The following is a 15966-nucleotide window of genomic DNA, read 5'->3' as shown; positions in this document are numbered from 1 at the left end:
CTTGTTATTAAGGGAATTAATGTTGCAGCTGTTGAAGAAAAAATGCATAACCAGCGTAAGCGGGTTATGTATTTTTTTTCCTGCAATAGCTCCATCGTTTATTCACGAACTAACAAACAAAGAACATTTTATTGTGAATATTTTTATCTGTGCAAATAATCATTTAAAATAGAATTTAGAAGAAATAGTGTATTATTGATATGTACGTCACTGTACGTTTAATTGTTGGAACATCCACTGTTCCAGAAATTTGTAGAAGTGATCTACTTAGTGGTGTTTACTGACTGATAAACGGCAATGACTTTCTTTAGGAGATAATATTCACTGGATGTTAATATTTACATTTATTCCAAATTATGGTTAAGCGGTACAAACTGTTATGAATGGATTTAAATCACTATTTTGCTGTAGATAATGTAGAAAATAATACATTTTGTTTAATTGCGTGTTTTTTTTTGTCTGTGTGAGAATGTGTATGCGTGTGATTTCAATATTAATAGGCTTAAAGGAGAAATGTCATTCTTGTTTCGAAACAATGTCTATTGTCGTGTGTTTCGTAGTTTGTGTCCCTTCCGTATATCTTCCAATAATCGATCTATGATACAATCATCCTCCATTGGTTCCTTTTTCGCTGAAGTATCTGAAAAGAAAAAAAATACACCATATATATACTCTTATCTCAATTAAGATCAAACCTTTTCTTAATTATATTGAAGTTTCTAATTTTATAACATACGCTTAGCATGTGTCTTTGTCATTTCCTCTTCTTGCTTTTTCCTACGCTCTGCCATTTTTTCTTGTTGTTTCCTTCGCAAATTTTCCTTTTGAAGAGTTCACAGAAATGCATTTATAAGTTAAAAAAAAAAGAATTCTATTTTAATTAAGATCAATAATCTAGGGATCTGTATTTAATTTACCTTTTGACATCGTTTAATATTATCACAGAATGTATTCATGTCGTGTATACACTCATCTATTTTAAAACTTTTCTCTTTTTCACAGAAGTAACAAACAAGTTGCTTTGTCAGTTCACTTATTTTCTCTAAACCATCATCCAATGACGTCATTTCCTTTTCTGCTTCCTGTAATTATCAATATTTATTTGTCCATATGTTTCAAGAACATCAGGCTGACCGTTTAGATTAAAAGAACAATTTATTGTGTTATTTGATTCAAATTATAAAACGGGCTTAATTTGCTTGCCTGTACAAACATATCGAGTTGCTTCTTGACGTCATCGGGACATTTTGTCAGATCTCTTTTCAGGCTGCTAACATTGCCCTTTGCCTCCTTTACTTCCGTTGTCAGTGAGTCCACTGTCAAACTTTAAAATTCGTAAAGGTTTGTAAAAGGATTTTATTTTGATGTTCAAAGATTATTGCTTATTATCACCATAAAAGGGTTTGCTTTTTTATGTTAATAACTATGATATAATACATGTTATTATTATACCATTAAGTGTATTTTTCTTTCATTTCTCCCTATAATTTATTTCTTATTATCAATGAAGCGATTTTAAATGATTTTTAGACTTAGGTAAAAAATTGATTATGAATGCCGAGTTTGAAAATTTGACATACTTTGAGGCTATGGTCAGATGTTCAGACATCTCCTCAACAAATGATAAAGCGTCTTTGTTTTCTTTTTCAGCCTCCTCAACAAGATAATGTAAAAGAGTTACCCTTGGTTTGTTGGCTCTTGTGTCCATCAATTTATTTAAGGAGTTTATCCGGAAACCCATTGCGTTGCCTGCATACCCACCCTAGTGATTAATGGATGAATTGTAGTTTTTACATGTGTTTTTTCAATGATTTACTATTAAGAAGTATTAATATTTAAAACGTAAATTTTAAAATTCTTTTTACTAGATACAGTTGGTACAAGTACAAAACGCTTGAATTCTATAAACAAACGATTTAAATGATTCTTCTTTTTTCCTGATTAACTGTTTTATTTCTATAATTTTCTGGAAAAAAATTGCAGCCAAGAAAATACATTACCGCATTCATAAAATTTCCAGTATGTAAAACATATCGTAAGAAAACTTTGAGAGACTCATTTTCGAGGAGACATTGGCATGTTTTAACCACAGAATTAATATTTGGCAGAAGATTGTCCATTGTGACATGAAACTCGTCCTTGAGAACAAGACCGTCTATACGGATTCTGTAGGCGGGTAACTCGATCAGTTTTAAGTAAAATTTCTCTGCATTCCCAAGTTTCTCCTTATCTCCTTCAAATTCTTCAAGCATGTTAACCTTATAGAAAAAAAGATGGTATTTAAAAAAAATGATTGCTTTCTATAGGTAGACTTACACATTAGTCACAATAAATTCAAAAAAAAAAAAAAATGTGTGTTCTTTTCAAGAAATGAGAGTAACTCTGTTTACAAATCATATTCCAACCAGAATTCAATGCATGGATACCGTGTGAAAAACAACAGATGTGACAAACATTTTCCACATCTGTATAGTAAAAAACAAGTCTAGATGACTATGGGCCACACCTCTCACCTGAATCACTTTGGCCCTGCTGTTTTACATCAGCTTGGATGAATTCCTAAGTAATTCCAATCGCCTTTTGTATCCCAATCCTATATACAGGGACCAAGATTTGAACAAAAATGAATCTACACTACAAACGGATGGTTCCACATCAATACAATAAATCAAGGCTTCCCTGTTCTTGAGAAGAGGAGTTTTAAAGATTTTTTCCCTATATAATCCCTACTGTGACCCCACCCTATCCCTTGGGAGCATGCTCTGAACAAATTACAATCTAAAATACCCCAGAAAGCGTTTACTTAAGTTTCATCTTTTCTGGTCCAGAGGTTCTTGAGAAGATTTATAAAGTTTTTCCCATATATATTAATGAAAAAAAATTGATTCTCTATTATCGCCCCACTCAACCCCCGGGGACCATGATCTGAACAAAATATAATATACACAAACTCAGGAGCTTTCACATAACTTTCATCTTCTCTAGTCCTGTGGTCCTTGAGAAGAAGAATTTTCCTAAACATTTCAAGGTAAAACTTTGATCCCCTATTGTTGACCACCCTACCCCCACATGATTTGAACAATTAACAATCTAAACTTTCTCAGGTAGCTTCACATTGATTCAGCTTTTCTAGATCTAATCCGTGTCCTTGAGAAGATTTTCAAAGATTTTTCCTTTCTATTTCTATGTAAAACTTTGGTTTCCTTTTCTGGTCCTATCCTTGCTTTGTAACAACTATTGATAAGAAACTGGCCCAAAGGTTCCTCAGAACAAATTAAAAATGTGAAAAGTTTACAGACGAAAGGACGGACAAACAGAGAGAGAGAGAGAGAGAGAGAGAGAGAGAGAGAGAGAGAGAGAGAGAGAGAGACAGACAGACAGACAGACTCCGGACAACAGGTGATCAGAAAAACTCACTTGAGCTTTCAGCTCTGGTGAGCTAAAAAAGCAAATATGAAAAAAAAAAATGATTTTAAGGGTCGAAGATGTAATAGATGATTTGCGGACTTGCCTTACAAACAACCGTTTAGTGATGCTAAAACATTAAAGAGGTTCTTTCCTGAGCTTTTGAGCATTTTTTTTTTGGTCTTGATTTCTGTTTTAAAAAAATCTGCATAATGTTTTAGTTCTTTCATTTAATTTGGATTCTACAATGCTAATTAAACTATATTCCATTAAAACCCATGATGAAATTCCATACAAAAAGCATAAAGTGAGGAACTATATTTTGCAGCGGAAGGCTTTTTAGATGGAAATGATCAATTTTTCTCTTTTGAAGTATTCCAGTATTGTTAAGTTTGGATTCCTATTTTTACATGCAGTCTGCACAGAGAGTTGTTTTGTGCAGTAAAATGTATTATACTGTTCCTAAATTATATATTAAAATAACTGTCATGAATTCTATCATCATATTTGGAAAAATATCACAAATATATTGTGAAAGCCCTGGAAAGAAGTAGCCCAATTTAAGTATAAAATTTACACTATCTTGGAAATAGCTAAAAATTAACATCACAGACCCCCCACTTTTAATGTTCTTTTCTAAATTTATCAGGTAATTTTAACAATTTTGCTTAAATTCAGAAAAGTGTCATTACTTTCAAATGATTTTATTGTTAAATTTTTAATGCCAGGAAAATGACCTTGTTGGTGCAGAAAGGTCAAATAATTGACTATGAGAAGTATTTTGAAACTTGTCTTGATGTCATAAATTTAGATGTGACTATTCAAGATAAAAAAAAAGAAAGAATGTGTTTGTTCTACATGTATTAATTTATTTGGATAAAAAACAGAGGAAAAAGTTTGAAAAAAATTGATTAACGTGTTATACGTAATTACAGTGCAAAAAGGTAATATTAAAAGCTCCGCAGCGCCAAAAGAAGCGCATTGACCCCCATTCCTTGTTTTGATTTTTAATTAACCTATGCGTGTAGATTCTAAAAATATACTTGATAAAAAATTCTCAATTCTTTTGATAATACTTTTGATCTAACCTCCTTGAGAACTGATTATATTATAGAGAAAGTAGACTCTTAGAAGTTTAAAGAGAAATAGAAAACACTTCAAAGTAGAAAATTAAGGCAATTACTTTTCACTTTTTTTACATAAATAAACTTATTCTATATTTCTCTTCCTGAAAAGAGCTTGAGTCATAGTGAAATAATTTTTCTGAGTTCAACTTGGGGGTATTTTCCACTTCCCCCGTGTTTAATATTAAAGCAAAGTAATTACTCATTTTCCCAAGCAAGATTAGGTTGAAGAACAGACTCCTCTCAACTTCTTAACTTATCCTTATTATCACTTGTGCTAGTCGCTTTTATACACATACGGTAACTTCTATTTCTAACCAATGGCATGAAAGAAAAAAAAATTTCAAAGTATATTTTTGTTTCGTATTTAGTAGACTAAATTATCAATGGTAATGAAACTTAGTACAGTTTATTATATTCAATAACACAGCCGCACCATCAAGCTTTAAACTACAGTTAAGACACAGAAACTTTCATTACATTTAACATTTTACATGAAGTTTAAAATGCAGAGTAAAATTCTCCCCCCAGTAACAGTATAAGCTCATTATTGCTTTTATATTACATAATGACATCATATCTTAGTAGTTCAAGAAAGTGACTGCCAGGGTGCAATGATAATTAGGGTAAGCCTTAATCAACCAGTGTGCTTTCTGGGACAGTACAGGATATACTTTGCATCTGATAGAATTGTCCCCTTGTGGTCCCAGACACAAGTTCCAGAAAATGTTCTTGGACTGTTTTACGTAAATTTGTGGTCGCCCGCGTGGCGCAGTGGTTAGAGCGTCTGCTCTAGACTCGCGAAGTAAGGAGTTGATCCTTACGTCGCGGGTTCGAATCCCACTGTTGGACGTGGAGACCGGTCCTTCGGATGAGACTGCATAAACCGAGGTCCCGTGTCGCAGTAGGTGCTGGCACAAAAAAGATCCCTCACTGCTCAATGGCCGTAAGTGCCGAGTATAGGACAAAATTTGCAGCTCTCCACCGGCAAGTGGTGGCATCTCCATATGAGAAAAAAATTCTCGAGAGGGACGTTAAACTACATACAAACAAACAAACAAACGTAAATTTGTGAAAGGCTGCACTGTAACTCATGTATTTCATTCAATCGATCGTTTTCTAAAAACGTATATATGCTAAATTTACAATACCTCTTCTTCCTTTGGAAGTATTTTCTGTAACCCCAGTAGACGCTCCCTGCCGATGTCTGGTACATCACCCCTCTCTATCATAGATACGATTTCCCTATGACTGCACTTAAATTGTTTCAGAAATATGTTTACGTTCATACTTCGTTTTACATCAAGAAGTAGTATCTGTAAGAAAGTTTTTTCTTATCAATTACGTTAATTACGTAATTAATTACGTGAAAATGTTTTCCGCTAATTACGTTGTCTCTCGTTCATCGCAAGAGAAAAAAAAAACATAAATGGAAGGAGATATTTAAAGAAATAAGAACAGAGAGAGGTCATGTAAAACAAATACGTAGAAGTAAATTGATTTTCATTGCTACTGATTATTTATATATATCTTTCATCTTGACATGATATTTAGATTTAATTTAAAAAAAAAATGATTGGTGATGTTGCATATTTATGTTTGTATTTGTTTCCCAATCATGACTCTTACCTCTGTAGGAAGTTTAATTTTCTTTTCTTTCTTTTTCTGGATTTTCTTCCGGCAGAATTCCTGTTCTAAGGTCTCATGCTTCACAGGCACCTTATCTTTCATAATGATAACTTCCTTCCAGACATTTCCTCTGCCTGAGGGTATAAAGGTTATTACAGATTCGCTGCTTTTTTTAAGCAGAATCTTATATCTATTGGTTAAAATAATCTATGTTGCAAAGATATTCTTAATTAACCAGATCTTATTTTAAATAAAATAAATTTCCACATAAACAATGTATTCAATTTCTGAGTGAAATAATATAGTGAATTTATGTATCCATCTTCACACTTACATGAAATACTACGAGGAGGTATCTTGGTCCAGTTAATTGTTTTCAATTTGCGTTTGGGAGTGTGAGTACACACATTACAGGACCCCTGAGAGTTTGTTGCTGAAGACGAAGGGATGACCGCTATACCTGGAGGAGGAGGTGGTGGTGGAGGGGGTGGGGATAATCCTAGCAGTGGTGGGGGTGGAGGAGGGGGAGGCACTGTACATTGTGGAGGAGGAGGTGGTGGTGCTGGAGGTGGTGGCGATAATCCTAGCGGTGGTGGAGGTGGAGGAGGGGGAGGCACTGTACATTGTGGAGGTGGAGGTGGTGGTGGTGGAGGAGGAAGAGTTGGAGGCACCACACTCCCTGGTAGTGATGCGTCTTTTCCACATAAAAGACATCTGTTGACACGAGTTAAGTCCATCAGAAATGCTTTCTTAACTGACTTTTCAATTAGTTTCCAACAATCGTCACTGAAAAGAAGTAGATTTAATGTTATTGAGAGCCAAAGCGTGTCAAAATTAATCAACTCACAGATTAATTAAAGAAAAAAAGTCCTTTTTGTCCTAGCATAATGAACTATATGTAATCGCTACGTCCTCTTTTCATAATAAAAACTAGTAGACGGAATAGATGCGATGCTTTTATGAATGTAAACAAAATATTAAAAAAATCTTACCTACTTGGGTTTTCTGGCTCTGTTTGTAGGAGTGTTTGTAATATATTCAGAAGCATTTCAGCCAATGGTGTATTGTAAACCTAAATTTAAGGCAATAATATTTACTCAAAATTTTCACCAGTCATTGGATTTAAAAATATTCATGAGTCATGATACGAGTTTTCTTTCGAATCTCACACATATACATATGCAATTTCACTTAGTTTTCCCTAGAAGAGAAATTTATCGTTTATAAAATTTGATATCAATCTTGTTTTAAACCGTTCACGGTAGATCAGTCGGTAGAGCGCTCGCTCCCTGTTCGGGAGGTCGTGAGTTCGAATCTCGGCCGCAACTGACCTAAGTCGATAAAAATGGTAAGCAACTGTTCCTTCGCTCGGCACTTTGAAGTGAAAGTTGCGGGTCCTTCGGATGAGACCTTAAAAACCGAGGCCCCGCGCGTCACGGCAGGTGTTGGCACGATAAAGATCCCTCACTGCTCAGTGGCCCTGAGTGCCGAGTAAAAGGTCAAAATTTGAAGCCCCTCACCGGTATATGGTAACGTCTCTATACGAGTGAAAAATGCTCGAATGGGAACAACTTACAATCAATCAATCTTGCTTTGAGGGAAAAAGTCTAATAATCTTCCTGTACATTTAAATCCTTGTATGTCGTATAGGTTAAAATTTTGATCTGGGAAATGGAACTGTTCTAACAAACAGTTTGCTGTAAAACTTTACGTGCTACATCTTGACTATGAAATATGTCTTATAAAAAAATATGAAAGTTGATTTCTCTGATAATTTGATAAATCACAAAAAATCATCGTTAAATTATATCTTACCATCAGTGTTGCGTCGATGTCCTTGTAAAGATATAAACTATTCCTAGTATAGAATTATTTCTCTATAAAATCCACAATACAAAAGAGAATAGAAACTAACCTTGTGATAGAGAGCATTGAACACCTCCCTGATATTGTTTATGTCAATCACGGCTGGATTCAAGGTCGCCATTGCCTCGTCATCTGAGGCTTTCTCGTCGTCAAAAACATCGCACTGGATGATCGTTTTCTCGTCGTCCTCGTTTCGCATATCATTGACCACATCCAGAAGGTTTAAGCCTAAAAATTATAACAGACAACATTTTTTGCTTAACAGCTATGTACCACAGGCCCGGAGCAACGTTTTCAAAAGTTTGTGTGCGGGGGGGGGGGGGGGGATCCCCCAAAATCTGACAAGCAAGATAAAAAACCTAAACTGTGGGTGGGGGTTGAACCAGCATCTAAAGGAAAATCTACTATAGCAAAATACTGTATTCAGAAAAAGCCCCCCCCCCCCCGCCTTCTACGGGCCTATATATATTAGCTATAAATATAGTTCATATGTGGAAGAAAATTAATCCTCTAAAATTTATCAGTGATCGCAAAGAAGCACTTTAATTTAATTCACGGTATAAGGCTGCGTCATTCAGTCAAATAAATGGACAATGAAAGTATTAAAAAGGTGTCTGAATGGAAGAGTTCCGCCATTCAGTGACCATCAGGTCCACCTTTCATCTAACTGAATGACATAGTTTCATGCAGTTTTACATCATACAGATTAATGACAAATGTACATCTTACCAATAAATTCATTGCGGATTCTTACTCTCTCCTCCAATTCTTCATTAGCCGCAATGACACAATTAACAAAAGCCATCAATGTGGTTTTGTAGGGAACCAAGTCCGCCGTTTTCAATTCATTTACGATCACACTAAATCGATACCTTTGTTTCTTCATCATCTTGAAAACAAATGTAAGATGATAGCCATTGGGACCTCCTGACATGCATTTTTAATAAAAATGATATTATGGTAATTGACAAAACAATTTAATACAAAGTTCATGATTTCAAATATTCTTCATGTTTTTCATTGAAGTTAAAGAATGTTTCAATAAAATTTAAAATGAAATCGGATACTTTTTTTTAATAAATATTGTTTCTTTACTCAATGCTGTTCACTTACCTGCATTGATTTCAATTTTCCATTGACATTGACATTATTTTCATTCTAAAATAAGATATTTAGAAATCTAAAATAGATGGAAAATGGCCTAGCTGTTGATATACCTTATAGCTGTCCAGAGCACTCATTGCTACACTGTATCCTTCACTGGAATATATACACAATGCTGATAGTAGTTCAAATACTTGCTTTTTCACCATTGCATGACTTGTGTCCAATGCTTGAAAATAATAAATAAAATATTTAAAAAAAAAAAGACAAATGTAACATCATCAACATTCTGCGTTAAACATACATAAGGAACTCTGTTTAAATCCATTCATAGTCGAAAGCAATCGTGAAAAAGATAAATAAATAAAAAAATAAATAAATAAAAATTAATAACAATCTGCATAAAAGATACAGGAATATCAATGAATGATATGATCTTAAATGTATATTTACTAATCGTTATTATTTTCATAATTGATCAGCACATGTATTTTGACTCGTGCTAAATAATGAGCAAAAGTTCAGAATTGACAAGAAAACACTATCAGTGAAAAAATATTTGTTTTTAGAACCCAGTCGATTGATATTATAAAATACTTTCCAAAGTAACATAAAAATGTATTCCGAAACTAATTGAAAAATTATTAAATGTTTAGACACAAGACTTGATTTTCAGGAAATTCAATAAAAATGTAGGGTACATAGTTTGAAACAGATTTGTATTAGCGGGAAATCTCACCGCATTCGATTTATCTGATTATCTGATTTGTTGGACATGTAATTCACAATTAAGTGACATCCTCCATGTCTTATTAGGAAAACTGAGGGGGGGGGGGGGAGAAAAAAAAAAGAAAAAAAAATATACCTTTGACAAGTTTCTTCGTGTAGCTTCCATTCTGAACAAAGAAAGATAACCCCTCCTTAGAATTTACCAATTTAGTAACACAAACAACACATTCCAAAAGCTTTACGGCTTCGGAAAATTTTGTAACTCTCCGGTTTCCGATTACGTCGACGACATCTAACAAGGCATCAAGTCCGCCTGAATTCAGAAACTCTAGCGTCCAATTTTTATCCAGTTTCTTTATTTTCTTTTTGAGAGCGGACAAAACATTAAGGGAAGGGTCCTGCAGCAATTTAACACAAATCTCTGGGTCAAGTTTACGTATCTGACGAATAACCTCTTTCACCACTTTTCGAAATTTCTCTTTTCGGGATATTTCTTGCATATTTTCCTCGTCTGACGACGACGACGATGAAGACGACGTATTCACAGACGATGTTTCCTGTGATGAGCTCCTCCGATCATCCATTTTATTTTTATTTACATTGTCTGTTACGCTAGAGTGGAACTGGTTTCGCTTTTGTCGACTCAAGTATGTTGTGTTTACTCGTACATGTACTTACCTCAACGAAGAAAATAACCTTCAAATGTTTCACTAATGATGTTTTTGTGCAGTCCAAGCAGTGTCGTTCAATTCACTTTACAACATACTTGAAATCTGTTAAGTTCGCCGAGTAACGATATATGATAGTCATTGAATTTGTTTTATACCTAACAGAAAAAAAAAAAATCTGTGCTTTAAACGCCGACCTTCACCTGCTGATATATTTACGCCTGGGGTTCAATGTAAACAACTCAGTAACTTCTTAAAGATGTCGAAAGGTTGACTACTTAATTAAGTTGACAGATTTATTTTGTAGGAATTTAAACCTTTTAGGAATGTTTTTTAATATTAATTTTATTAATTTTAGTGGAAATAATTTTTTTCTAAATCAGTGAATATTTCAGTTTTTAATCAATAGAAAGAGAAAAAAGAAACGACTATTTTCTGTATGTTTGAAAACAAATCAAGAGTAATAGCTGAATTTAAGATGCACTAAGCTTACGTTAAATTTAGTGATTTTGAGATATACAAAGCATGTAATTTTCAAAATGAGCCATTGTCTGCTATATATAGTATTAATTAACGAGAAAAATGTTTTTTTATTTTATTATATATATCAGACTTGCCGCATTTCAAGCTGGATTTCCAATTTAACAAACTTTTTTTTTCCCTTCAGCACAGGTAAGAGAAGATTTGCAAATGATTAAAAAAAAAAAAAAAATCTGATGTCGGGATGGAATGTCATAGAGAAAGGAAAAGGAAAATATTTCTCTAATGTTTTGAGTTTGAAGTATCTTTTACATATGTAAGTATATAATTATATATTGTGAACAAAACATGTAAACACTTAAAATCTCAGTGCGCATTTCTTCCCTGTGTATAAGTAGAGCTTATATGATTTATAAATAAGCTCTTTACTTACATTATTTGTAAAACAGTCTCTTAGTTACAAAGGTTGCGCACATCGTTAACTCTCAGCACAAGGGCTGTTCGGAGTTATTTAAAAAAAAAATCATTTATTTTACTTCCTGATTTCCGTCTTTTTTGTTATAATTTATAGAAAACAATAAAAAAAAATTAACGAAAGCAAGAAATATTTAAAAAAAAAAAATTCTTCTTAATTTTAAGATCCGCCTCTTCAAACCGCACGAGACATTTGGAACGTCTAGACTGTTATGTCACATGACGTCGTATGTTAGCTGCATTTCCAGGCAAAATTTAAAAATAACAAAGAACCTTTAATCTACAATCTATATGCAATAACCATTAAATCAGGTTGAAAATATTTTCTGTAATTTAAAAAAAAAAAAACCAAAAATTTATTAAGTTGTTTTTACCGCGAGAACGAAGTAAGCAGCGAGATCCACAAGCATTGTGGGTCTTGATGTTACTGCGGAGAAAAGTTTATTTGGATCAATGTGCAAAGTCCGAGAGAGTAAAGAAGTCGGATGGCCATGAGTTACAAGTGTTATTTACAAACTAACTTCTGTAGCGTGAAAAGTCGGAACAAGATGATGTGCTCCAGAATATAGTACTTAGATATTTCATCGCAATTTGACATTAGGCCAAACAAAAAAATATGTGTGGTTCCGGTTACACTTCCAAAAAAATTAGGGTAGGTAGGTAGGGATTTTTTTTTTTTTTTTTTTTAAACAAAATGATTTTCTTAATTTTTCTAAATATTACCTATCACTGCTTTGCAAATGGCATTTAGATGTGATGTGATAATATACTAGTCAATACTGGTAGGGGACACCTACATGCTAGCTTGCTTTGGACTTAATATTATTAAACACTTGCACTATGTTTTGCAAGGAGGCCGTCATTGCTAAAACTTAAACCGGAGCCATTGATGGAAATCGGGGAAAATTCCGGAAAAAATATGAAAATTGCCAAAAAAAGTTTAGGGTCGGGGGTATAAAATAGGGAAGGTCGGGTAACCGGAACCACACATATTTTTTTATTTGGCCTTAGGGTTACACCAGCACTACAATTCGTAGCGGAGAATATGAATTTAAACAAGGAATAACTACCGACTAATAGTGTATATTATTCACATGTGGAAAACCGTAATGAAATAAGTACTGCACACTACCCACAGAACGCAGCGCAACAAATCGTGAAGTAAATGTGCGATGATCCATGATGACCACTTAATGGGTGCACTGGGTAGTGGGTATTCACTTCATACGTGAACAAGACCTGGATGCAATATATAATCAACAGTAAAGCAAACGCAAAAAAATAAACAAAGGATTAATTCAATCATTTATTCAATCACTGCATAGCAAGCAGATTGACTGTCAGTGTCGTTGATGAATATGGAGCCAATATTCCCCGTCTGTGAAATATTAATTAATAATTATCACTCCTCCAGTTGAGTTAAGGCTCGACGAAAATAAACTCTGAAAATGACCATTAATTCAAATTGCATCACCGCAACATATGTTGAGATGCAGATACATTGAACCTGTCTGCCACGAATTAAAACCAAAAATAAAAAGCAGTATTATTCTTTAAAAAAAGCTTACCGATTGCAACTTGTTTTTAAAAGAAAAGGATTCCAGGTAGTGTTAGGAATGGGTTTGTATATGCTCATCCCGGCAAATTCCGGAAAGTGCAAACCACCCCTTACATGCACACAGATACATGTGCATATTTTCTGGTAACACTAACATTCTAAAACCACTTTTCAAGTGTTTGACCTCAAGCTTTTGATCTGGAGAAATAAAATGTACATACATAATATTCTTTTTTAATTTTTGTTTGTTTGTTTGTTTGAAGGAGGTCAAGAATAATAGGACGATTGGTGAACGGCAAATTATCTTCGTTAATATAAATCATTGATGAAAAAAATCAGAAAAAATATGTATTTCTTTGTGAATCACACACAAAAATACTAGTATATCTGGTTTATCGCTTTTATAAACGGCGACGTACATACGAGCCAGATGTGAAATTGATCAACACGATATATTTCTATAGACAGTCAGTCAGTTACAAACCTTATTTGTTTGTTGTTTAACGCCCCTCTCGAGAATTTTTCACTCATATGGAGACGCCACCACGTGCACTTGCCGGTGGAGGGCTACAAATTTTGTCCTATGCTCTGCACTCAGGGCCATAGAGCAGTGAGGGATCTTTTTCGTGCCAGCTCCTACTGCGACACGGGACCTCGGTTTATACGGTCTCATCCGAAGGACCGGACTCCACGTCCCGCAGTGGGATTCGAACCCGCGACATAAGGATCAACTCCTTACTTCGCGACTCTAGAGCAGACGCTTTAACCACTGCGCCACGCGAGCGACAAAGTTACAAACCTGAGAAGTGATATATTTAATCAATGATCATAATCTGTGAGCCACAGACACTAGACTGTGATAATCAAGATGTTTGAATTCAAGTTTTAAATCTGTTAAAGTGTCCCAATATCTAGACTTTTCTAGTCTCTCCTCACTTGATTTTTTAGGTTACTCAGTTGGAAATGCTGTAATCCGACCTAATAATGACAAGCATGAAGACATCAAGAATCCCCCTCGTCCTGAAGCCAAGAAACAGGTACGTTCTTTCCTGGGACTGATTGGTTATTACCGTAAGTTTGTTCCCAATTTTGCCGTTGTCGCTTGTCCTTTGACGGAATTGACTAAAAGAAGCACCCCAAATAAAATTGATTGGTTTAATGAACGTGAGAGAACATTTATGAATTGTAAAGTTATTACTGTTACACATCCCAATTCTGAGACTGCCAGACTTAAATAAAGATTTCTTTCTCAGAATAGATGCTTCCGACTACGGAATAGGTGCAGTTTTATTGCAAATGCATGAGAAAATATTTCCAGTGGCATATGCCAGTAGAATGTTGAATGCAGAGAGAGAGAGAGAGAGAGAGAGAGGTTATTCTGTGATTGAGAAGGAGGTCTTAGCTATTGTATGGGCTGTAAGAAAATTTCAGGCATACTTGTATGGTAGGACTTTCATTCTGTAGACAGATTAGGTGTATTGGTGTATCTGGACAGATCAAAAGTTTTAAATGGTAGGTTAATGCGCTGGGCCATCTTTCTGCAGTCCTATAATTTTGTAGTTCATGCTATCAAAGATGTTGATAACGTGGGCGCTGATTTTTTTGAGTCGTCATATTTTGTAATATAGTTGTTTCATGTTTACTCTCAAAATATGATTTCCAATTCTGAAACTTAAAAAAGGGGAGGTATTGACACAATTTTGTTTAATTTGATTATGTTGGTTATAGTGTACCATAGGTTCATTCTCATCGTATATTACGGATAGCTGGTCACGGCTGTCAGACCGGTTTTAAGGACAGACGATACGTTCCTCAATAATATATATTTTTTTCTTAGATTTTGTCTTTGAAGTATTGCTACTTTAACATGTTCACTCGCAAAAAATTGAGGTACCTTACCAGGCATTTGTGCAAGATACCAGAGGATGATGTTTCCTATAAAATCCTTTTGGAAAAAAAACCTAATTAGCCAATAACACATTTTTATGTGTTTTAATTTTTTTAAAGACAATTAGAAAGCAGTTTTGAAATTAGAAGGTAATTAAAATCTTGAATAATTTCCACACAATACGAAGATATACAAAACATACATTTGAGGAACGTATCGTCTGAACTTAACAATTCGTCTACGTGTAAGTTAGTTCTGAGCAGGCCCTAGAAGTGAGAGGGTGTGTCCTTCCTAAGTAAAATGTTGTATGACCTGTGTGGTCGCGAGAAAAATGACTGCGTGCATTTAGCCTGAATGTTTTGTGTGTGTTCGAAAAGTTTTCCTGTGTGGACAGTAGAGTAATTTTGAGAACTTTGGCAGCGGTGAGTTTGAACTGCATATTTTGTTATCTAGGTTTTTGTTGTTATTTTTTTTTTAAAGAAAGAGTTATTATTTCATTACTTTGTTAAGACTTATTTGTACTAGAAAATGTACTCGACATATTGAAGTATTCCGTATGAATGTGTTTATCACCGACTCTGGAAACCCAGATCTTTAAATAATGTGTTATTATAGGTGACCAGCTGTGTATGTGCGTGTTTGAAGTAGCAGGTGAACATTATAGCATACTGAAACATTTGAGGAAATCCTACGTACTAAGGCGTGGACGGCGTTGACGTAATTCCATGAGTAACCAACGACTGTGTGTCTATGAACAGTATATGGTAACGTCTGGAGTTAACCTCTGTGGTCTTGCCAGTCAGTGTTTCCGATTTTGATTAAATTTGCTCATGGCAATGAAACTTTTGTCGTGTCTGGTATGACGATATTATAGTCGGTGTATTGATACTATCATTATTTTTTTAGTTTATTATTATTTTGTTGCTTTTATTTTATTTGCATGAGTGTTGTAGGTGTGCGTGTTGTGTGTGTGTGCAGGTGTGCAGATGTTCTTTGCATTTTGTTTTTGAGCACTATAATAAACTTGCTTGCACGTACTCA

General features: G+C 34.4%; 1 protein-coding gene across 1 annotated transcript; it reads right to left on the bottom strand.

Moving 5' to 3' along the window:
• Window positions 1-262: 262 nt before the first annotated feature.
• On the bottom strand, window positions 263-10536 carry LOC133172857 (inverted formin-2-like). Its single transcript, XM_061307691.1, has 14 exons — window positions 9994-10536; window positions 9242-9357; window positions 8754-8913; window positions 8074-8252; window positions 7151-7230; window positions 6493-6944; window positions 6159-6292; window positions 5681-5845; window positions 2001-2258; window positions 1581-1762; window positions 1204-1324; window positions 918-1082; window positions 737-821; window positions 263-640 (listed from the first exon to the last, which is right to left on the bottom strand). Exons 1-14 carry the CDS (start codon window positions 10439-10441, stop codon window positions 540-542), a joined length of 2646 nt encoding a protein of 881 aa, XP_061163675.1. The 5' UTR covers window positions 10442-10536; the 3' UTR covers window positions 263-539.
• Window positions 10537-15966: the final 5430 nt, after the last annotated feature.

This window comes from Saccostrea echinata, unplaced genomic scaffold (assembly GCF_033153115.1).
Source record: "Saccostrea echinata isolate AGI-Se365-2 ecotype Australia unplaced genomic scaffold, CSIRO_AGI_Sech_v1 ptg000055l, whole genome shotgun sequence".
Taxonomy (NCBI): domain Eukaryota; kingdom Metazoa; phylum Mollusca; class Bivalvia; order Ostreida; family Ostreidae; genus Saccostrea; species Saccostrea echinata.
The sequence above is the reverse complement of the archived record's forward strand: the minus strand, read 5'-3'. Positions and strand labels throughout refer to the sequence as shown.